The sequence below is a fragment of the Misgurnus anguillicaudatus genome, chromosome 9 (genome assembly GCF_027580225.2).
Source record: "Misgurnus anguillicaudatus chromosome 9, ASM2758022v2, whole genome shotgun sequence".
Taxonomy (NCBI): domain Eukaryota; kingdom Metazoa; phylum Chordata; class Actinopteri; order Cypriniformes; family Cobitidae; genus Misgurnus; species Misgurnus anguillicaudatus.
The window spans coordinates 17,846,415-17,870,125 of record NC_073345.2 but is presented as its reverse complement, the minus strand read 5'-3'; the positions used below and the strand labels follow the sequence as shown (position 1 = coordinate 17,870,125).

Below are 23,711 nucleotides of genomic sequence, written 5' to 3'. Positions count from 1 at the left end.
TTTTGGGACAGACTCGAGCATCACACCGGAAATAGGTAGAGAAGTTGCCCGTCGGTGTGAACTGCTCCCTTCCGTCGCCTGATTGGTCTGATTGCCCTTTCGCAAGGACTTCTGGGTTGGCAAAGTGCGCGGAGAAGACAGCATCAAGGGGGCAAAGGAGGCGCTGATGAGCACACTTCAAAGCGTAAAAATGACAGATGGGACACCCTACGGACTCGTAGACTAAGCGAGAACGCGCAATTTAAGGCCACAAGACCTAAAGTCCACATGAAGTGCGCCATTTGGGACAGGGCCTAAGTGCTTTTCCACCATACAATAGTTCTCATTTTTTATTAGCTTAAAAAATTGCCATGTTTTGTTTTGTGCCATCATAAGTGTTTGGTGGCTTATAAATTCATCCCTGTTTGGATCCCAAGGAACGAACGGGGCCAGGCCAAATGCCAACACACTCACGACACACTGCACAAAGATTAAGTGCACGCATTGACAAAACACAGGTATGGATTAATTAATGTAAGTTGAGGTAAGAACATAGTAAAATATTGAAAAACAATTTTATTTTATTTTAACAGAACCAGGGATATCAAATATAAAACTGGAAACTTTAATATTCATTTTAATCCAAAATACCACAGTCTATTTTATAACATTTATGATACTTTATTCCAATAGTTAAAATGCCAAACAAAGAAGTTCAAAAGCCATTGTAGAGCTGTAACATATTCATCAGTATTTCTTACAGACCATCTTTGAGGCACCTTAAACATTTGAGACCAGCAAACATAAATCAATGTCAGTTAAAAAGTGATGCCATGAAGAATAAATTATAGACTCATGTTTAGGTACACAATCACAGTTAAAACAGTTTTATTAAGGCATTTACCGAAAGACAATTTGGGGGTTTGAGATCATACAACATATAGGAATTTAACACCATTATCCATGCTTTCCTTAAGAAAATACATATTATAATGGTGACTAGCAGACATTAACCTTTAAAACCACATTAGCATCGTGGCAAAATTTGGCCAAATTCAATTAAAACCTTTAAACACATTAACAAACAAGACTGGTGTAACGTGTATCTGTGAAGTGTCAGGGTTACAATGAAGGTGTTTATCAATGTGCTTAGACTGGAGAATGCAGACTGGTGATACACAGCCTTTGAACTGAAATACATTATGACACAAATGTTGTTTTGTCAATGCGCATATTTGAATTAAAATCTTGTTTCAAGAACAAAACCAATCCCTGGTAACTAAATAGCCAGTGTGGAAAGCAGTGATGTTACAAATGTCCCCATCTATATAAAGTCTAGTGATAACGTACAGTTCTGGGCTAAATGTTAAAATTGGTGCATACAAAAAAGTCAAACTGGTCAAGTGAGGTAAAGGCATTCGACATACCAGGGGAATAAAGAAAAAATGAAAATACAAGACAAATAACAACTGACTACAAGAAAGAGTCACACCACTCTCTCAGGCAGCTATAACAGTCGCCTTGCTGTTTGGTATTTGCACCACATGTATCCTTCAACCATTCCCGAAACAACTCCTCATCTTTCCTCAGCACCAGAAACTGTCCTAGAACAACATACGCCTATGGAAAGAAAATGAAAGTGAAAGAAATTTTTCATCATGAACAGTTTCACTTACGTGACTTCATTAATTCATCTCAAAAGAACATAACTTAGCTTATATGTTTATCTAACTTATATATCTACCTTGTCAAAGCCCTTTTCTTCCAATCTCTTTCCAAGAACTTCACCAATTCCTGCTAATGCCATCACAGTCTTCTCACCCATGGGCTCTGCCACGAAGTCCTTGTGTTTTTGTGATGTCGAAGACATTGTTGATTTGTTTTAGGAGGGTCTAATAAATGTGATAAATTGTCTTTCTTCAGTGGCTTTAAAATGAAAGAAACAAACATTATAAAACAATGCCCTTAAAACAGTGATTGGTACCACAATGCTTATGTAAATGAACATGTTCATCAAAAGAAAATGAGCACAAAAGACTGCAGTACCAAAAGTGTAAAATAGTAACTCATACATTTTTAAAACGAAATGAATAACTCGACAAATTAAGTTACTCGCTGAGCGTGAAAAACCGGCCGCTGGCACAGGCCATTATTACTCATTAATTTAAATAAAACCTCAGTAACAAACTAGCATGAGTGCTTTCCATAATAGTAAACAAATTGAGGATTAAACTGCATATATTATAACATACCCTGACTTAATCATTGAAAGATTTTGTTTTCATCCACAGACGCCGCGCTGTTCACAGAGACTCAAGGCGCCCAAAAATAACCCACACAGCGCTGCTTCCTGATCCCGCCTTTAGAAAGAACAGCGACACTTCCGGTCTGAAGACTCTGCGCTCAGAGTTACACTGACCTCTAGCGGCACCTGCCGAATCTTACACTTACGTTATACAGAGATAAACATGTTTTTTGCGTAATGTTTTAGAGAAATTTGCATAAAGAGAGAAAAAGAACAGTGTTTACGGTTAAAGATGATGCTTGAATATAAAAAATTTTATGCAAAAATTCAAAACAATAATCCATCAATCATTTCTTCAAACCTATTTGACCATCTTGGGCCGCAGACATACGCCCTAAGCAGATGAGATGAATAATTTATAGAATTATATAAGACTTATATTATATTATAATTAAATTATAAGACTTTTTTTAAAGATTATTAAGAAAAATAATTCATTTTAGTCTGCTTTACTACAGAAAATTTTCTCTACTATTTGCCATCCTTTCAAAATAATACAAATTGATTATATTAGAAAGATTTTTACAGTAATTATTTATACATGTAAAATGAAAGGAAATCAAAATGACTAAAAATAGTTTACTTGCGTGGGTTTTCATCCCATAACATTTACAGAAAACATACAAGGATCCACCTAAAACAATTCAACTCAGTTTTATTTATATAGCTCTTTTCAATTGTTCATTGTTCCAAAGCAGCTTTACATGAAATAGAAACACTGAAAAGCACAGAACAAGAAAAGCATAATTATAGTTTAGAATGGAGTACATGAAGTTACAGAGTTATTCACATTTATTTCCTTATTTGATTAATATTATAACTAACTATATAATAAACATGATTGAGTACATTAAGGATATACTTGCTACTAATAGAATAATACAACAAGTACACCACATTCCAAATTATTATGCATATGCCATTTTTGTTTTTTCCCCCAGTATGTTTTCAAATTTTGTTTTACTCTCAATACTCATGTTATTCTATTTAAATGAAACAAACATGTCAAAAGATACTTCAATACTTTTAAAAAATATGCAAAATATGCTGTTCCAAATTATTATGCAGAATGCACTTTAACCAAATTTATAATGATATAATGGATTGTGATGATCCAAAAACAGATATTTGTCAAATGTGCTGCATGGAAACAACACAAACATTGTCCAAAAAACTAACACGTAAAATAAATAATGTACTTAGTCAAGTCACGTAATAAATAATATTAGAGCATATCTTTGACATGACTTTAACTTTCCCATTCATTAAACTTGTAAGGATACATGTTTGGCTTTATTTCACTTGAAGACACTAGTATTGCATTCCTAAGTTGATGTTTCAAATTATAGTGCAGTCAACCTCACAGATCTTTCATATAATGATGCACCACATTTTTCGTAGAAATACAGCTTTATGCAAAGGATCCCATATTAAAGGAGTTCTTGGGATTCCAGAGACACCAGCAGGTTTAAATACATGTTTGCATCTTAACTGTGCCTTTATCGTTCTGTATACTGCGAATCACTCATAAATCTTATAATAGTTCAATTCTGTTTAGATCCACCTAATATAAATTGTTATAGAAATTTGCTTTTTAAAGATAATGCACACTTTTTGTCTTTAAAAAGATCTTTTTACATACTCATATTGTATGAGAACTACAACTTGCTTAATAATTTGGATCAGCATATTTTGCATATTTTTCAAAGTACTAAATTATCTCTTAACATCTCAACTTCATTTGTATAGAACAACATCCACACTGTCATATAAGTGTTGAGGGCAAAATACAATTTCTAAACTTACTGACTGTAATGGAAAAATAAACAAAAAGGGGATGTGCATAATAATTTGGAACACGGTGTAATACTCCAGTTTCAAACAATATCTTTAAATGTCTAAAAACACATGTTCAGACTTGGTATTATTCTGATATTTTAATAGGTCTTTCAGAATTCTCTAGGAAAGTGATTGACATGTTTAACTATTTATAATATTGCATAACAATTTTTGTGCAAAATAAAAAAAAATAACAAGACAGACAATCAAATATTTGTTGGCAGCAGCTATTTACAGTTAGTGCAAATAGCAATAGATGCTGTTAGTGAAAATAACATATTTTCATAGCGATATGATATTTACAAGTGACAATAGTATTTACAGCATTTTAGAAATACGCTATTAACAGTTGAAAACAGCAATACATTCTGTTTACACCATAGTTTTATGGACATTAACAAGATGCAATAATAACAGAGTGTAAATTATTATTTATTAAAATAACTAAGTAGCCTTATCACTACTGCCAACGCCACTGACGATGTTGAGTTGGTGGTCCAACAAGACAGTATTATAAATGTTTCTTGTGACAATACTATTCTTCAGGACTATTAGATCACCAAGCTATGCTCACCATCCTCTGTTTCAATTCAGGGATCTGGGTTAGAAATTGCTTGAAAAGGAATTAGGGGATGTCAGACCGAAAATGTTGATAAAGCTCTTATCATATAATAAAATCAGTCACTTACATTAGGTTTTGATGACTTGATTTGTTGAATGTAAATAGGTTCCTCAAGTTACATTGATCTGATGGTCAGACTTGTTGATTGGCTTTTCACTCCAGGATTATTGATCAAATGATCAAAGAAGGCATAAGTTATGCTTTGTTCTCAAGTTTAATTCTTCTTTCATGTCTTTGATTTCATTAGCACATACTAAGGAAAGCTGAGATGATGCATTCTTTTATGATAATCAGCCGTTGTTCACAAAATCTAAAGAAGTTATACTTTTTGTCCTTGCATGCGCTCCAGTCAGAATCTTGTGTTCTTAGATTGAGCATTAGGGGACACAACGTGCTCTGATGTGTTTACATGATATTTGAGACTGCAGGGAGGAGCTCTTTTCAGAGTCTCTTTTCAGAGCCATTGTCAAGTTTAACACATACTTAGGGTTAACAGATTAATCATTTTTTTTGTCACACTAGATCTAGTATATTAGCATAAACTTAATTATTAGAACAGTGTAAAATTCAGAAGTCTCATAATTATAATTAAAAATATTTTTATTCAGCTGCTTAAAATACATAAATTTATACTTAGCATTAAAACACATCTATAATACATACAGCACGGTTATATATATATATATATATATATATATATATATATATATATATATATATTAGTCACAGAGAAGCAAACTTAAGTGTAGCTACATTCTTTTTTATTTACAGTTTACTGAGGAACCTTAGTAATTGTGTTATGCTGTTTATAAAGCTCTTTCCAGGAGAGGAACTTAATACCCTCAAGCCCCGAAACATGTTTATGGAGGTCTTGTACAGGCACAAAAACAACAGGGAGGGGGACAGCTGAGGCAACATTATAAGTTTTAAGGTGGATCCTGTCAAACGCCACAAAACTGGATTGTCTGCCTGTTTTTTTTTTAAGGTGTGATCAGGTCAATAGCTTTTTAGAAACTTTTGCATACAGGTACTGTTTCGGGCCTCTCATGAAAAGATCCACGGTGACCTAAAGACTAATAAATCATAATGAAATTGTGATGATTATTTGCATATGATTATAATTATAGATTTTTTTATTTTTTAGACATTTTAAGTGGGAAAAGCATTTTGGGCAGAGATTAGTAACGCTTCAATAAATTAATAAATTCGTAACTTCGTAAATTAAATTAGAGAGCAAACTAGCATAAATGATGAAACACTGAAATTACATTTTGATGTTTGTGATTCATAACAACGAGTTCGTATGTCCTAGTACTTGCATACTCTTTGAGTTACAATGTCTACATTTCCCTTTAGCAAAAACAGGTCTGTTATCGCATATTTTTATCTGGGTGTGCTGTGCTGTACCTCCTTAAATGTGGGCGGATATCATTACGTATACAGCACAGACGATCGTATAAAAGCGCATCTTCTCAGAAGAACTGTGATACCGACGTGAGTAGCAACGGGTATATTTTAAAACATTTAATACGACGGTTTAATCACTTCTCAGTGTTGTTGGTAAGTTTGGCCTTATTTTCCTTTTAATAATTTTACCTAGTGTTTAAAAAGGCATGTCCTTGATATTTTTTGAGGTCAGGAGGTAGACTTTCTGATCGCGTTGCTTCTTTTAAAGATTTGCTTGAATTACGTTAGATGATTTAGATTTGTTTCTTTTAAACATGTTTTAATTCGATAAGAAATCTGACCGCTATCATGAATAGAGCGCTGTTAAACTGGACTAATCCGGTTTACAGTCGTGTTAACGTTACCAACCTACATTACGACCTCATTGAAAGACTTATCAATCAAAATGTTATAAAAAAACAAACATTTATGTGTTGTTGTTTTTTTGTTAATTTTTTTTACATTTATATTTAAGTTGTTGATAAGATGCGGTGATGGTGGTCCAGATGATCTGCCATCGCATCACCCGGCATTTTGTTGAAGTGTTTACGGGTAATGTAACTTGCTTAAGGTTTAATCTACATTAATGATTGTTTCTCTCCGAGGTAAACATTTTAACGGATTAAATATTGGGTGTAATAGGTGTTTGTGTTTCCTTCGATGTATCGGTACAACTGTCACGGCGCGCCGCGTTCTGAACACACACCATTAATGTCACAGATGATGCAATATGAATTAGAGTTACGCGTGTTCTATGCCTGTTCTGCGCATGTGCTTTGGTGATGTGCCTCGTGTCGTGACAACAGTAACGAACGTGTTTCTGCGCTTTCTCGTTTGATTTCCAGGATTTCCATACGTCGCCAAAATGAGCAACGATACAGAGGTGGACATGAAAGATGTTGAGCTGAATGAGGTGGACCAGGAGAAGCAGCCCATGACAGTGTCAGAAACCGGAAATAACGATGTCATCTCACCTGTAGAGAAGAATGGGAGCGTCAAATTAAAGATCCCAGAAGAAGAGACTAAATTCACTGGTCTATCTAAAGAAGAACTGATAAAAGTAGCTGGAACACCAGGGTATGACAGGCTCTTTGTTAAACATCTTAAGATCTCGGCGTTTGTGCTTTAATATATTGATAGATTTGTTACTGAAATGCTTTAAATAACGTTACATTCTATATTCCTTTCATAGGTGGATAAAAATGCGTTGGGCACTTCTGATCCTGTTTTGGCTTGGTTGGATTGGCATGCTGGCCGGTGCCATCGCCATCATTGTTCAAGCTCCTCGATGCAAGCCCATTCCTGAAATGAACTGGTGGAACGAAGGGCCGTTGTACCAGATTGGAGATGTTGAAGCCTTCACGAAGTCAGACCTTGAAGGTAGGGAGGAGAACTCTGTGCCTAACATTAAAGCAACCCAAAACTGGTCTTGTATGAAGGTGGGCGGGCCTGTTCGTTTATTTTTGGGATATGTCAATTTGGGGGTTTTATGCAGGTCTAAACTAGTTTGCCTATTTATTTTTAATGGATAAGAACATGTTTAAATGCTCAATGGTTGTCAATATTTAACGAGAATAACACATTTACAGGTGTGTGTGTGTTCTTTAACTGAAATATTTATTTCAGTTAACTCTTTATGTAAGACATGACAAAGTATTTATCTCACTCTGACTGCTTTCCTTCAGGTATTGTTGGAAAGATTGGTGAGCTGGATCAGTTAAAGGTGAAGGGTCTGGTCATAGGCCCCATCCATGTGTCTTCTGCTGATACTCCAGGAGAGCTGAAACTGAATGAGATTTCCCCAGAGGCTGGTACTCTGGATCATTTTAAATTGGTCATTAATGAAACAAGCAAAAGAGGTGAGCTATACTTTGCATTTGGTATTCACTATGTGAGTCAGGATGGAATGCATTAGGATGTGTATAAACTGAAAGAAGTCCCTACACTAAACAGATTTTTGTTAAGCCCACTGGCACAAGTGCAATTTTATAACAAGTTTAGGTTATGGATGAACTTTACAGTAGTAGTTGTTTTAACTGCTATGCTACAGTATGTATCATGGTTTAGACCTATATTTTAGTAAATCTACAACTGTGTTTTTATGTTTACTCTCTTAGGCATCTCTGTGGTTTTGGACCTGACTCCTAACTATAAAGGACAAAAACCGTGGTTCACCAAGGACAGTATCCCAGATGTGGCAGTACAAGTCAAGGTATGAGTTCAACTGGTCAAACTTTCTTGACATACTTTAAAGTTGTAATTTTTACCATAATTTGTGTCCTTTTTATAAAAGTTGTTCTTATTTTCTTGTAGTCTGCACTGATCTACTGGTTGAAAACCGGTGTGGATGGATTTCTGTTTTATGGTGTTGAGGAGGTTTCCACTGAAGTGCCGTCCACTTGGAATGATATCGGTGTCATTATCCGCAATCAGACTGAGAAAAAAACTAAAAAGTGAGCACTTGACAGTCTTCTAATTTTACTTTTTTATTTTTTATAAATTAATAGATTTGTGCATTAATGCTCTTGTGAGGCCAAATGGTAGCATGTTATTAAAGACTGAGCTTGTCCAATGCAATTAATTGTGCCATCCACCATGCTTGTGTAAAAAATAAATTTTACATGGAACTCCTAAATGTTTTGTTTCCATTTAAAAGTTTTATTTAACATGTGCTTTTTTCTATCAGGGTCTTAATTGGTGTGACGGACAAGTCCTCACCTAATAACATAGCTGAGTTGTTGAACAGCACTGGTGTGGACCTGCTGCTCTCTGGTGCTTTACGGTCGAAATCTGCTCTTGAAATTGCAGAGACTGTTGAGCAGTTAAATTCCACTTACAATCAGACCTCGCTGGCTTGGAACATTGGTGACCGTGTCAGTGGACACCTTGCTTCACTGATGGGGTTGGCCCAAGTCAAGCTGTACCAACTATTGCTGCTCACACTACCTGGTACACCAGTGTTTAATTATGGAGATGAAATTGGACTGGAAGATGAAGGGGTGAGTGTTTTTAAAATTATTATTATTTAGGTGTATGGTCCAGTTATAATTGAATCCTAAAAATTGTGTCTTTCTATACAGTCCAACAGATATCCATCAATGCTATGGCTAAAAGATGCAAATGAGACTGAGGTAAGAAGCATTGTGTACACTGACTGTGTTTAATTGCACATTTTAATGTCTGAGCTTGTTTGACACTAATTTTCATTGTCATGTTGTGGTTTACAGACCAAGATGGAGAAAATGAGTTCCTTGCATACGTTCTTCAAGGAAGTGAGTCAAAAAAGAATGAAGGAGCGTTCCTTGAAACATGGAGAATATGTGCCTTTGTTCAACTCAACCTATACACTAGCTTACATGCGTTTGTGGGATCAGAATGAACGTTACCTTATTGCTCTTAACTGGAAACAGGAAGCAGTCACTCTTCAGCTGAAGCACGCTGAGCTTCCAGAGCAAGCTACAGTTGTGTTAAATACTATAACACTGCCAGCTGCTGGTGAGATTCTTGACCTGGCAGAATTAAAGTTGGAGGCAGGACAGGGTGTAATGCTAAAGTTTCCTCACAAATTTTAAAGATGCAATTATTGTATAAAAAACAATATTTGTCATTTTAGTAATGCAAAAACACTGGTTCACAGCATAAGGTTGTATTTTTACATGCACTACGTGACTACTACATTTGTTTGAGATACATTCCATAGGAAGTGTTTTTCATTTGTTTTAATTTTTTGGTTTTAGTTCAACGTTTGCGCAGAACATTTGCTCCGAAACCATGTTATGTGTTTCTTTTGTGTCCTGGGGAAACGTGCATGAAAATGAAAGCTGTGGACAATAAACTAAATGGAGCATCATTGTTGTTTGTCTTTTTATTCACTTCATAGGGGTTCCTTCTTGTATTTTCATAAGTGTTGCCAACATAATGAGATGTAACAGAGACATGGTTAAATTATTAAAATGTGCCACCGTAAAATTGAGCAGCTTTCATTGTCTCCAGAATAGCAAGATATCGTGTGACTTAACTGATGGGTTCTTTATTTAGAACAATTCATTATGCATATGGGGAGCTCAGTCTCACCTGGCTATTTTAACCCATTACCGATCCACGAAGAGCTACTGAAAAAATAGGCTTAAAGCTGAAGAGTGATGGGTGAAAATGTTGAAGTATTTATAAGATCCATAAACAGACCTAATGTAACTGCATGCATACACCTTGAAATCAAAGCTCTTCAACTGATAAAATTATAGGAAATATTGTATTTATAAGCCAAATTGAGAGTATATATATATATATACTCCAGCCAACTTTACACATATTTCTAAAAATTTTATTTCTCCACTGATGTATAGAATTTACATTAAGGAATTTGGCAGATGAACTCTAATTCAAGCTAGTGTTTTTCTTTGGAATTGAACCTACTGTTATTTATACTGCTAATGCAAGGGTCATTTGAGCTACAGGAACTTCCTACAAGTTCAAAACTCTAGTTTTAGGCTATGCACCATGGTCAGGGTGTTTTTAAAACTCATGATTGTTAACTTGTGCATTTATTCCACAAATCAACATATTAATGGCTCTCAAAATGTGTATCTGTACTAATTTCGACAGCGTGTGCATCACTAGCACCTTCCAGCTCCAAGCATCTGTCTCTTTAAGAACTGCGCTGTTCGAGGACTCCCTGACGCATTGCAGGTGGCTGTAAACCAATCAAAAGACATCTTCCAGGTCAGCTGACGAATGCCATCAGACTTCTATATATAAACTCTCCGGACGTCCATCCAAACATAAAATCCACGATTGTAGGCTGTGGCTCTTAAAATTGTTTACACATAATAAAGAATACAATCGCAAGGCAACACTTTACAATATATATTTTTTTAGAAACAAGAACGGGCTGGTTGAACTGCGGGGGTTCGAGTTTATTCGTTTGAGCAACTTGGCGGAGGGAGACCATAGAAACAGCTTTGTTGTCAAGGAGTGCGTCGTCCCACTTTGGACCGAAGTTCTGAGGCGCATTGATACTGAAATTTCGGCGCACAGTCAGCAGCAGACAGTGGAAAAGGTGCTTGATAATCGTACGGGAGGAAACCAAGCCGTTTTTGTTATTTGCGTAAAAGTAGCTCATTTCGCTATCAAATATAATGGTAAGTATACATTTGTTATGTCTTATGTTAGCAGGTGAAATGTTCATTAAAGTGTCTTAGCGTCCGTGGTGAACCGATGCATGTGAATGGGCTAGTGTTAGCTTAGCTCTTCGCGAGCTAACCGTCAGTTTAACGTTAGTGAAAGAGCGCGCGAGTTCTCGGCATAACGTTATTTAAACGGTTTATGGTATGCTTTCATGTTTTTAAAATGGATAACAATGTTTCACTCGCCGTGTGACAATTAACACTGTTCCTGCGATTTTATCGGGAATGAGTTTTCATGGAGTGAAATGCGGTATACTAGCACATCCCTGACTGATTCCCTGTTGCTAGCTTGCCTCATGTTGGCGTCAGTAGTCGGCGGCGTAAAAAACATCATTACATAGTGTGTACATGTCGTCCTCATTTATATTATATAACAAAAAAATAATGTGCAAAAATAGTGCATGTCGTTTTTGTCATTATTTCTCATTAAGTGACGTAATTACAGCCTGTTCGTATTTATCACAAACATGTCCCACTTCAAATGGCCTATGATGACTTACTGTAACCTACATTGTACAAAACAGTCTCTAAACAAATATGGACAATGTCTGAAGAAGTCTGTGACAAAGTAAAACTTATGACTTTGACTGCCATGTGTAATTTCCTCATTGAAAAGAACCCGCAAATAGGGCGTTGTTGTCAAGAATGACATCATCAAACTTGTAAAGCACAGGCTACCAGACCTTTTTAATTTGCTATAAATCAAGTAGACTAACGTAAGATTGACATTAAATGTTAAAAATTCTGTAATAATTGCTGTTTTCTTTTTATGACCAACTTGCAGGCCGATCAGCTAACAGAAGAGCAGATTGCTGGTATGTTATTTGACCCGTCAAACCTCATGTTATACTAACATTTTCATGAAATTATATTTCGCTCCTATGTGCAATTAATAATTTGTTCTTTCTGCTTTTTTCTTAAGAATTCAAGGAAGCCTTCTCACTGTTCGATAAAGACGGTGATGGCACAATCACGACCAAAGAGTTGGGGACAGTCATGCGGTCTTTGGGCCAAAATCCTACAGAGGCAGAATTGCAGGACATGATTAATGAAGTTGATGCGGACGGCAATGGATGTGTTAAACATACTACACACTGATGTGCATGGGTCTGTTGTTGTTGAATTTCTCATTATCTTAATATCTTATTATTTCCCAATCAGGCAATGGAACGATTGATTTCCCAGAGTTCCTTACTATGATGGCCAGGAAAATGAAGGACACTGATAGCGAAGAGGAGATCAGAGAAGCGTTCAGAGTTTTTGACAAGGTAAAAAAAGTTTCTAAACTTTAAAATCACCCTGTTTATAGCGATATACGATAAAATCGCAAATAAAAATGTGGAAAGGCTGTGTTCCTTACTCTGTGACTAATGCTTTACAGGATGGCAATGGTTATATCAGCGCAGCCGAGCTGCGTCATGTCATGACAAATCTGGGAGAGAAGCTCACAGATGAGGAAGTGGATGAGATGATTCGTGAGGCTGATATTGATGGTGATGGCCAGGTCAATTATGAAGGTATTTTTTACATTTTAATTTCAAGTTGATATATGGTGGCCCTGATATACATTTGTGTCCTTAATAAGTCCTGAGATTATGGTTTATGAGGTTTAGAACAACCCCAGGTTTATGCAAGAGGATTGAAAGAAAAATGTGACCGGCTTATATTACGCTAAATGTACACATGTAAAGGAATGCAGAGTACCTCAGTAATTTGCTTTACTTTTCAGAGTTTGTCCAGATGATGACGGCAAAGTAAAACTGGAAACCAAAAGGAGCACAACAGACCAAACAGTGGGCAGCATCCTCACTGTCAACTTTCAACAAGCATTCACAACCAATCTTATACCCCCTCATTTAGTGTGGCTCTCCTTTCCTCTCCTCTGCTTGTTTTTATTTTAAACATAATTGACATAATCTTTCCCTACATTTTTTTTGTTTCGTTTTATTTGAAAGAAATATTTACATGCACAACAAAGTTTAAATCTTGCATATATGATGGTGACAATAACAGCAGTGTAACACAAGTATCAATATTTTAAAAATTATGTGACATACTTATATGGACAAGAGCAATGCATGCTTTATTTATGTTTGGCATGTTTCTGTGTTCTTTTTTGTCCCAGCTTGCCTCTTTTTTCTTACTTGCTCGTTCTCCTTTAACTGCATGTTTCTCATGCAACCTCTGCTCAGTGGTCTTAGAACTGTATGGTGAATAACCATTCATGGATAATCAGGGGCTTTATATAACAAAATGGCTCAAACTTCCATGTCGTAGTGTGATTGTGTTGTAAATGTAGATCTGTATGTCTGAGCGAGTGCTTGTAGTGGGATTTTAGTGGAGCCAAGCAGTACAGTTTACGTTTTGGTATAGGGCTTGTTCTTTAAGGACCGCATTACTAATATGTAAGATAATAAAAAAATAGACAAACCTGGATAGAATAATATTGAAATGGTTAATTGGGGACCAATTATTTGTCATTGTTTTGCCACATTTTTCATAATCCTATAGAAAAACATGGGCGAAAGCCTTCGGTCTTCCCTCCAGCTTGGCATTCGCAAATTTTCAACCCCAAAGCAAATGTCACCTATTTGTTCAAAACTGATGTAAAGAGGTCTAGAGGTTTGAGCTCTATCAGTGTGGAGTTTTTACTAAAGATGTATATTAGTTGTATGGTCTTACATTTTGATGCTGCACTTGGCGTCCCACCACATCAGTGGATCATTTCTGTATAAGATAATCAAATTTAAGCTGTGTGCCGATTCTTCCTGCAGGCAGTTTGATTTATATATTTGTATACATCAAAGCACCTGTTTTTATTTTACACTCATTTCTCATAAAAACAATGAAATATTCTTTGTGGTCCATGTACTGGCAATCGGGGTTATTTAGTTGTAATGCCTGTCATCCAGTTAGAATTTATCTGATGGTGAAGTAACGGCTGCTGTAAAATCTACAAATACAGGCGCTTTGAATGACTTTCAAGTTTTTTAGGAAATGCAAAAGATCATTGTTAAACAAACAGCGCTTAATGGTAGAGTCACAGAATGGTGGTAGTATTGCATCATCTGCCCCAGGTTTAATTTATTCTACTGTTGTGGGTTTTTTACTTTATTGTATTTTGTTTTTCCTGAGATCTGAGTTTACTGTTTGGTTCTTTTTGTTTCTCTCTTTCTCTGCCCATAAGGTGATATAGGAAAAAATGAAAGGTTATGCATTCCATTGCAGAACTTTTGGTTATCTTGCTAAATAAACATCTTGGACCTCTGTTTCTAAATTACCTCCTGTTTTTTGTTTACAATGCCATTGCTTATATTACTGTAAACCTGCATGGGTTTATTAAAAATATAGTTAAGAAGTACAGCAAAGCGCATTTACTGAATGTTATATTGTGTTTGTTGTCATTTATTTAGACCTTTATATCATTATAGCCCTGTATTTTGCTTACGTTTAGTCAAAATGATAACCATCATATTTCACAACACGACTGCCAACCACCACGTTAAAAAAAGACTTAAAAATGACACCATGGACATTCATATAAAAAGTAATTTAGAGCACATTTTTGACACTTTATGATGTGTAAGCACACGATTGATAGAGGTGTTCACATATGAAAAGCGATAGGAATTGTCCCGCCTACAAATCAACTTTGCAATGAGACTACAACACCCAAGTACTGCGTGGTTTTTGTATTTGTCCAATAGCCGCGCCGGTGCGGAATTTTTGCTGATTGACAGTAGACAGAACGAATAGCGTGCCACCAATTTCAACGATAACCAATCACATCAATGACAGATGACGTAGGGTGGATGTCAGTTTCAGAACATGCGCCAATAGTTTAGAAGTATACACAGATGGGTGGATTACTGATTCAAGAAAATTAAACCGAGCAAATAGTGAAGAAGGTGCAAACAATTTGTACCAGGGGGAGTAAGATTTTAAATAACTGCAACTTATTTGCGTCTACACGCTGGAAGGTCAAACTTCAACGTCATCCAGCGATCTGGACGCACCAATCGATTTAATGTAACGTTAAATACGGCCTGACACATCTAATTATTGCGTATCTACGCTTGTGGCGTAGGTTTACCATTCACAGAAAGTTACACATTTAACGCCTGGCGTTTATTTGAGGGATAGGATTGGACATCAGACCACAACTAACTATCGTGAGGCAAGAGGAAGGTAAGACTGAATTTTTGCATTTGACTGTGAATCAGATGTTGAAACGGCAATGCTCTTGTTGCAAGCCGTGTATCATATGATATTTATCATATCTGGTAAGGGATTAACGTTAAGTTGCTTTCCTAACGATAGCTGAGCTGCACGAAGTCTTGATTATATTTACAAGTGTAACTGTTACCCAGCTAACACTCATTGAACGGACAGTCATGGCTTCTTAACGAAGTATTAATGTAATAGTAAGTCGATGTTTTTGAACTTGTGCAGCATGCGTCCAAAGAACACTACACGCTCACTCGTGCTTACTAACCCATGTGCCAAATGGATGAATCACTGCCAACATGGTTAATTTAGCTCATTTGAATTAACAGTTAGTATAAACTATTCAGCGCCACGCAACCAAACACTCGTAAAACCATTAATGGATGCACTTCCGATTTAAACGCAGCATTTGTCAATAAAAACCTTTTAATTCATTGCAAGTTCATGTTCAAGTTGACAAGTGGCGAATACATAATTTAGCTCATTTGAATGACCTAACAGTTAGTATAAACTATTCAAGCAAATACTCGTAAAACCTTTGATGGATGCACATCCGATCAAAACGCAGCATTTGTCAATAAAAACCTTTTCATTCATTGCAAGTTCATGTTCAAGTTGACAGGTGGCGAATACATGCATGTTCTGTCTCTTTAACTATTTCTGACCAATAAGTGTCTCAAAACTGTGTAGGAACTCCTTTTAATGGGGCTTATAACCATGTGTAGATACGCAGCTCACTAGGTGTAAGGTCACGGTCGGTAAGTTGTCTGCTATTTAATCCAGGGGTGTGTCAAACATGCACAATTTTAGTATAGGGTCACATATTTCACATTTTCTTAGGGCTTTGTTTTTGCACATTAGATTGACGTGGCACTCAAAGCACTTCAATGCAAGTTTGGCTTTAGTTTTTAGTAGCATTTGTTCTTTTATTTTAAATGGTTCCTCAGTTATAAAGGAAAATTCCTGTTTAGTCAGACCTGTAAGTTCCTATTCAGGAGTGTTCAAACATGCCTGTTAAAATTGCCCTGTTATCCTTTTTGAATGACACTTTGTAATCTGTTAAGCGTTAGCACCTAAGTAGCAAGATGGCAGATTTAGTTCATGTTATAGTTTTGTGTGATAACAGCATGCATATGAAGAGTTGAATGAACATGTGTTGCCTTTTATTGTGTTATTTTGTGCATTAAATGTTGAAAGATATATTTTATAAAAGAATGTAGTACACTCTCAGAAATAAAGGTATAAAAGCTATCACTGGGCCAGTACCCTTTCAAAAAGAACTAAAGGGTACATATTAGTACCTCAAAAGGTTTAATTAAGGTTTTCTTAAAGGTATATTAGGACCTTAAAGGGACACTCCACTTAAAAAAAATAAGGTCATTTTCCAGCTCCCCTAGAGTTGAACATTTGATTTTTACTGTTTTGGAATCCATTCAGCTGTTCTCTGGGTCTGGCGGTACCACTTTTAGCATAGCTAAGCATAATTCATTGAATCTGATTAGACCATTAGCATCACCAATAAACAAAGAGTTTCAATATTTTTCCTATTTAAAACTTGACTTTTCTGTAGGTACATCGTGTACTAAGGCCGACGGAAAATTAATAGTTGAGATTTTTTTCTAGGCAGATATGGCTAGGAACTATACTCTCATTCTGGCGTAATAATCAAGGACTTTGCTGCCGTAACATGACTGCAGCAGGCGCAATGATATTATGCAGTGCCCGAAAATAGTTCCCTTGGTAACTTTCATTAGCAGACATGTTACGGCAGCAAAGTCAATGATTATTACGGCAGAATGAGAGTATAGTTCCTGGCCATGTCTGTCTAGAGAACCCGCAGCTTTAGATTTTCCGTCAGTCTTCATACATGTTAAGTTTTGATTGGGAACAGTGTCGAAACTCTTTGGTTATTTTTGAGCGTGATGCTGGTGGTCTGGTCCGGTTCGGTGGATTGTGCTGGGCTGTGCTTTGGGGGGTGCCGCCGGACCCGGAGATCAGCTGAATGGATTCCAAAACGGTAGAAATCAGGAGGAGCTGGAAAATGATCTCATTTTCAAAAAAAGTGGACTGTCTCTTTAAACTAAGGGTACCATTTACAGCTTTTTTTTAACCTCTGACAGTGTATAGGTATCAGGTTCCATAGTGTCAATTTAATTAGTAGTTGACAAATACAATTTTAAGCAGTTTTATTGTCCTGCAGGTTGACATACTATAATTTAAATACAAAAAAGTTTCCTGTAAGATTATATAATTATTGTGATTTATAGTTTTTTCTGACCTCATGTTGGAAGAGTACATGACATTTTACAGTGCTTGGTTGTAGCCGCAATAAAAAAGTTGTAAAATGTTCTTGGATTTATGCTTTGTATGTTAACATAGCAGACATTCACCCTTGACTGAGAGTTTTTGCTTTATAAAAAGCAGCAGGTGTCAGATAATATGACACTTATGAACATGCATAGAAACCTGATGACTCTTGATCTATGGGATCTTAGTCATCATTAGATTCGTGGTAGCAAGCATGGGGGAGTTGCTAAAAGTGGCAAGGAATGGTCCTTGTAATCATATTTTAAAGGAATACTCCATTTTCTTAAAAGAAAAATCCAGATAATTTACTCACCACCATGTCATCCAAAATGTTGATGTCTTTCTTTGTTCAGTCGAGAAGAAATTGTGTTTCTTGATGAAAACATTGCATGTTTTTTTTTTCCATTTTAATGGACTTTAATGAACACCAACACTTAACACTTAACTCAACACGTAACAGTTTAAGTTAAGAGTTTCAAAGGACTATAAACAATCCCAAACGAGGCATAAGGGTCTTATCTAGCGAAATGATTGTCATTTTTGACAAGAAAAATAAAAAATGCTCTTTTAAACCACAACTTTTCGTCTAGGTCCGGTCCAGCGCGACCTAACGTAAATGCGTAGTGACGTAGGGAGGTCACGTGTTACTTTATAAAACGCACATTTGCGGACCATTGTAAACAATAAACTCACACAAAGACATTAATTAGTATCAGTTGACATACAACAACGTAGGATCGGTCCTCTTTCAACACACTTGTATACACTGGAAGGAGTTTCGCGTTCGTCCTCTGTGACCTCTTGACGTCATGACGTATTGCGTGAGGTCACGCTGACGCTTTCAGGACCGTGGGAAGAAGAGAAATTGTGGTTTAAAAGTGTATATTTGTTATTTTTATTGTCAAAAATGACAATCGTTTCGCTAGATAAGACCCTTATGCCTCGTTTGGGATCGTTTAGAGTCCTTTGAAACTCTGTTGAAAAAAACTGTTACGTGTTGAGTTAAGTGTTGGTGTCCATTAAAGTCCATTAAACTGAGAAAAATCCTGCAATGTTTTCCTCAAAAAACATAATTTCTTCTGGCCTGAACAAAGAAAGACATCAACATTTTGGATGACATGGTGGTGAGTAAATTATTTGGATTTTTCTTTTAAGAAAATGGACTATGCCTTTAAGCTTGATTTGGTGTGCTCATTTGTTGTTTGTTGTAATATGAAATGTTTTGAAAACATAGTCTGTGAATGTTATATTACTGTAATAAGCAAGAAAGATTTAACATTTAGGATTTTACGTTTAGGCATTTAGCAGACACTTTTATCCAAAGCGACTTACAAAGATTTGTCCTCATGATGCCACCAACACAGAGTCTATGCATTTGTCTTTTTTATAGACTTGGATAATAGATTTTTCTTTTTTTTTTTTTTAAATGTTTAAAGTAAATCTCTCAAGACCGACAGTGGCTCCATCAAATAATCGTTATAGCCGCACTCATTCACCTCTCTGTGTAACATGTCTAAGTAAACATGGATAATCCCATCCACTTTATTGTCTGGGATTCTCTATACAGTCCTACAACATCACACAAATGTACTTCTATTGTTAACAGATTTTGTCTCCTTGACTGGGATCATGTGACAGTCTCACATTCTCCCTCTCTCAGTCGGGACATAGTAACTGTATTGTTTTTATTTTGGCAGTGAAACGGTCCTTATTCAGGAGAGCACTAAGTAAAAAACAGGCAAACCTTTCAGTAACTGAAGAACAGTTGAGAAATGGGACGCTTTTAGTGGGCTCCAAAGGGAGTTTTGTATGTTATTTCTTAAGTAAAGTGTAGTTTTGCTGCTACTTTTTTCTTTGGCCTTGTATGTGAGGGTATGTATGCTTTGCATAGACCTTTGAGCGTGACTTTTGCAATATCCCCTATGTTTTAAACCTATGTTTTCTTTAGGAAATGAGCAAATATTGTTTTTAATATAGCTCAACCTTAAGCTGTACAGCATAGTGCTAGCAACACCAAGATAACAGGACTTGTCTCTCTGATCCTTCACTGTTCTCCCACTGAGTCCTGCTGTTGTTTCAGGTGCCTTTTGTATTTGTTTCCAAAGGAAATGCAATCTGATCACATTCTTGTTGTTGACCCTGTTTATATTACCGGTCTTGTTTCTGACATGGAGCATTTTTTTAAGGCCGTAAATCCGTGCTTTGCTATATAAGAATGCTTTCATATGAATGTTTGACCAATCTTTTCCATTCATCCACTTTCTATCCTAATTTCATTACTAGATTATGAGACTTTGTCCTGGATTTCACAGACAAGGTCACATAAAGTTATACAGACAACATTTTGCCACCTGATTATAATAAAGCTCTTGAGTAGAAACAGAGCACAGAGACTCAACATACCGTACTGTCAGTGAACGACTCTTTATCACTACAGAAACAGTAGCTCAGTTTGTTTCTGAAAGATTGCCAGGTGTAATTACGTCTCTCTTCTTTAGAAATGCACTCAATAGATATCACCACTGCAGCCGTTCACTTTTTTGCTCTTTTACTCTGTAGATGCTGCTACATATAGGAGGAAAGCGCTCTGCCCTGGGCATGTTGGCCATCAGGAGGGCGTGGTATATGACCCGCTCCGCCCACACCTCACCTCAGACACTGGAGTACAAACCCATCAAAAAGGTCATGGTGGCCAACAGAGGAGAGTCATTGGCTGTGTACGGAAAAAAATATGAGCATTGTGCATGGTGTGGAGTATATTTGTGACTCTGCCTGTGAAAACCCAGCTAAAGTTACTGTGTTTTCTACATTAAATCATCCTACAAATTCTGTGAAAGTATAACATTGATATCTTTAATAATGACTGAGTAAGGTCATGTGAAATCAGTGATTGATGATATACTTTGATGCCCCTAATTTCATTAGATTATGCGACTTTAGTCTGGATTTCAGAGGTGGGGTCACATATCATACCCCTTACTATTTCATTTATTCTTTATAAGTAATATGTGAATATCCAACTATAAACTCATTTTCACATTCCCTAATGATATTGTTTATGCACTGCACAATATAGACCATTTCAAAAGATGTAAACAACACTGGTCCAGAAGCTCTTCCTGTTTCAGATTTTAACACTACATAAACATTGGGATAAAATAAACCAACAGAACATATAAAACTGAATTAACTGAAGTTAAACAAACATCTTACAGATAATGATATATGTGAAATGAAAAAAAAAACAGTCACAAACTGTAACAGGAAGTGTTTCTGGACCAATGTTGTTTACATCAGTTGAAATGGTCTATAGATGCTATTTTAAAAATAACAATATTCCATCTTTCATCCTTATTTATTTTAGAGTTAATGAAGTAAAAATTAAAGGGCCAGTATTATGCATATTTTTACAAGATGTAATATAAGTCTCAGATGTGCCTAGAATGTATCTTTAAAGTTTCAGCTCAAAATACCCCACAGATTTATCATTGCGTGTCCAAAATGCCCCTGTTTGAGCGGGAGCAAAAAAGTGCTGTTTTCATGTCTGTACCTTTTTAAAGGGACAATCCACTTTTTTGAAAATATGCTCATTTTCCAGCTCCCCTAGAGTTAAACGTTTGATTTTTACTGTTTTGAAAACCATTCAGCCGATCTCCGGATCTGGCGGTACCCATTTTAGCATAGCTGAGCATAATTTATTGAATCTGATTAGACCATTAGCATTGCGCTAAAAAATAACCAAAGAGTTTCAATATTTTTCCTATTTAAAACTTGACTCTTCTGTAGTGACATCGTGTATTAAGACAGACTGAAAATTAAAAGTTGCGATTTTCTAGGCCGATATGGCTAGGAACTATACTCTCATTCTGGCATAATAATCAATGACTTTGCTGCCGTAACATGACTGCAGCAGGAGGTGCATTGATATTACGCAGCGCCTGAAAATAGTCCCCTTGGTTACTTTCAATAGCAGGGGACTTTTTTCGTTTACTGTGTAATATAATTGCGTCTGTTGCAGTCATGTTACGGCAGCAAAGTCCTTGATTATTACACTAGAATGAGAGTATAGTTCTTAGCCATATCTGCCTAGAAAATTGCAACTTTTAATTTTCCGTCTGTCTGGTCTTAGTACATGATGTAACGTCAGAAGAGTCAAGTTTTAAATAGGAAAAATATTGAAACTCTTTGGTTATTTTTGAGCGTGATGTTAATGGTCTAATTGGATTTTATGGATTATGCTAAGCTATGCTAAAAGTGCTAGCGCCAGACCCGGAGATCAACAGAATGGATTCCAAAACGGCAAAAATCAAATGTTCAACTCTAGGGGACCTGGATAATAAGCATATTTTCAAAAAAAGTGGAGTGTTCCTTTAAATATAAATGAGCTACTGCTTTCAGTTTAAAACAGATCTGATTCCTGTAAATACAAGCTGCGACAGTAGTATCTTTAGCCACATTGGTGCTAACAAACACATTTAGAAAAGCTTTTGGATAACATTAACCAGTCAGTCAGTGGCCATGGGCGGGGCTTTGTTTTTGTGATGTCACATTAACAAGAGAATCAAAACAGCATGTCTAATAAGACTGCTCTGCTTTAACGGGGATTAAAAAAGAAGTGGATGGATTTTTTTCATGGTATGGTGGTTGTGTACACACACTGCCAACACACATCTATGTCCACACCTTTTGCATAATAAAGGGGGTCTTTAACACATTAAACGAATGATGGATCAATAATATAGTAACATGTAACAATGCTTCTTGCAGGAGAGATTGCCATACGTGTTTTCCGGGCATGCACAGAGCTGGGGATCCGCACGGTTGCCGTCTACTCCGAGCAGGACACGGGTCAGATGCACAGACAAAAGGCAGATGAGGCTTACCTAATCGGAAAGGGAATGCAACCTGTAGCAGCCTACCTGCATATACCAGACATCATCAAAGTGGCCAAGGTTGGGACTCTCTACCTCGACACCTGAATGGGTTTAGTGATGAATGTGTTAACAGTGTGGAGGATGTTATAGTGTATGCTTCACTGACACTAAATAAACTACCAGGATAAAACGGAAATACAGGTTGTCCTTATGCGCTAAATGACAACCTCTAAGTGCAGCTTAACCTGAATAATAATATCAGTAAGTGCATTTACAACATGCTTGCTCATATTATGCTTAAAAAGCTGGTAGTGTGTAAGGTCATGTAAATACACAAAACATTTTGTTTTATCAGGAAAAGGTTGTAAACAGCTTAAGCAAAATTCATTCTGCACAGGTAGATTTCCGACCATTAGCCAGATTTTGTGTTATGTAAAATTTTTACCAGCTTTTTTGCGATTACAATCATGTGCCCCATTTCTCTATTTGAAATACATGTCAGAAATGGGAGTAAATGTAAAGTAAAAGTCACATAAAGACTGATGCAATTGACAGATAAATTACAAAATTAAAAACCTTGTTGCATTTATAGGTTTGGTGACATGAGAAGAGATGCAACTGTATAGCTTGTGACAGATTTCAATTTGAAATACTAGGTCAAAACGTGTTCATTGATATGCATCAAAACCGGTTTCTGCAAAAGGCTAATTTTCATGGATAGCCGGTTATTTTGTGCATGTAAATGCACTTAGTGTTGTGTTTTTTGCAGTACATGAGTTTAAAGCGTGCAGTGGGATTATGTGGTCTAAACACCTGAGGCATTTATTTCAAGTTTCAGTGTGGTGAAAACACTGCAGCAGATTAGGATCCCATGACCTATATAATACAAACAGCGTGCAAACAATCCTGTGAAGTGCTGTAATTAC

At 36.3% G+C, this 23,711-nt stretch overlaps 4 protein-coding genes across 6 annotated transcripts in view; 3 read left to right on the top strand and 1 right to left on the bottom strand.

Annotated features, from left to right (window-relative positions):
• Positions 1-850: 850 nt before the first annotated feature.
• banf1 (barrier to autointegration nuclear assembly factor 1) lies at positions 851-5,098 on the bottom strand. 2 transcript variants are annotated; one of them, XM_055180981.2, is made up of 3 exons: positions 4,813-5,098; positions 1,724-1,905; positions 851-1,599 (listed from the first exon to the last, which is right to left on the bottom strand). In XM_055180981.2, exons 2-3 carry the CDS (start codon positions 1,847-1,849, stop codon positions 1,453-1,455), a joined length of 273 nt encoding a protein of 90 aa, XP_055036956.1. In that variant the 5' UTR covers positions 1,850-1,905; positions 4,813-5,098; the 3' UTR covers positions 851-1,452. The 2 variants fall into 2 exon arrangements, with proteins under 2 accessions (XP_055036956.1, XP_055036955.1); XM_055180980.2 differs by lacking the exon at positions 4,813-5,098 and adding an exon at positions 2,232-2,392.
• A 1,073-nt stretch (positions 5,099-6,171) lies between these two features.
• slc3a2b (solute carrier family 3 member 2b) lies at positions 6,172-10,041 on the top strand. Its single transcript, XM_055180714.2, has 9 exons — positions 6,172-6,305; positions 7,037-7,268; positions 7,384-7,571; positions 7,877-8,050; positions 8,309-8,403; positions 8,505-8,644; positions 8,878-9,190; positions 9,272-9,322; positions 9,419-10,041. Exons 2-9 carry the CDS (start codon positions 7,057-7,059, stop codon positions 9,761-9,763), a joined length of 1,518 nt encoding a protein of 505 aa, XP_055036689.2. The 5' UTR covers positions 6,172-6,305; positions 7,037-7,056; the 3' UTR covers positions 9,764-10,041.
• A 959-nt stretch (positions 10,042-11,000) lies between these two features.
• Positions 11,001-14,654, top strand: calm3b (calmodulin 3b (phosphorylase kinase, delta)). 2 transcript variants are annotated; one of them, XM_055180292.2, is made up of 6 exons: positions 11,001-11,332; positions 12,162-12,192; positions 12,300-12,443; positions 12,539-12,645; positions 12,759-12,894; positions 13,107-14,654. In XM_055180292.2, the coding sequence occupies exons 1-6, from the start codon at positions 11,330-11,332 to the stop codon at positions 13,133-13,135; spliced, it is 450 nt and encodes a 149-aa protein (XP_055036267.1). In that variant the 5' UTR covers positions 11,001-11,329; the 3' UTR covers positions 13,136-14,654. The 2 variants fall into 2 exon arrangements, with proteins under 2 accessions (XP_055036267.1, XP_055036266.1); XM_055180291.2 differs by lacking the exon at positions 11,001-11,332 and having other exon boundaries at positions 12,132-12,192.
• A 568-nt stretch (positions 14,655-15,222) lies between these two features.
• pcxa (pyruvate carboxylase a) overlaps positions 15,223-23,711 on the top strand; it is a 154,959-nt gene continuing 146,470 nt past the window's right edge. Inside the window, exons 1-3 of the mRNA XM_073871229.1 lie at positions 15,223-15,565; positions 20,471-20,617; positions 22,684-22,863. Of these exons, the coding sequence (XP_073727330.1) occupies positions 20,471-20,617; positions 22,684-22,863 (327 nt within the window). The 5' untranslated portion in view covers positions 15,223-15,565. The remainder of the gene's footprint in view (positions 15,566-20,470; positions 20,618-22,683; positions 22,864-23,711) is intronic.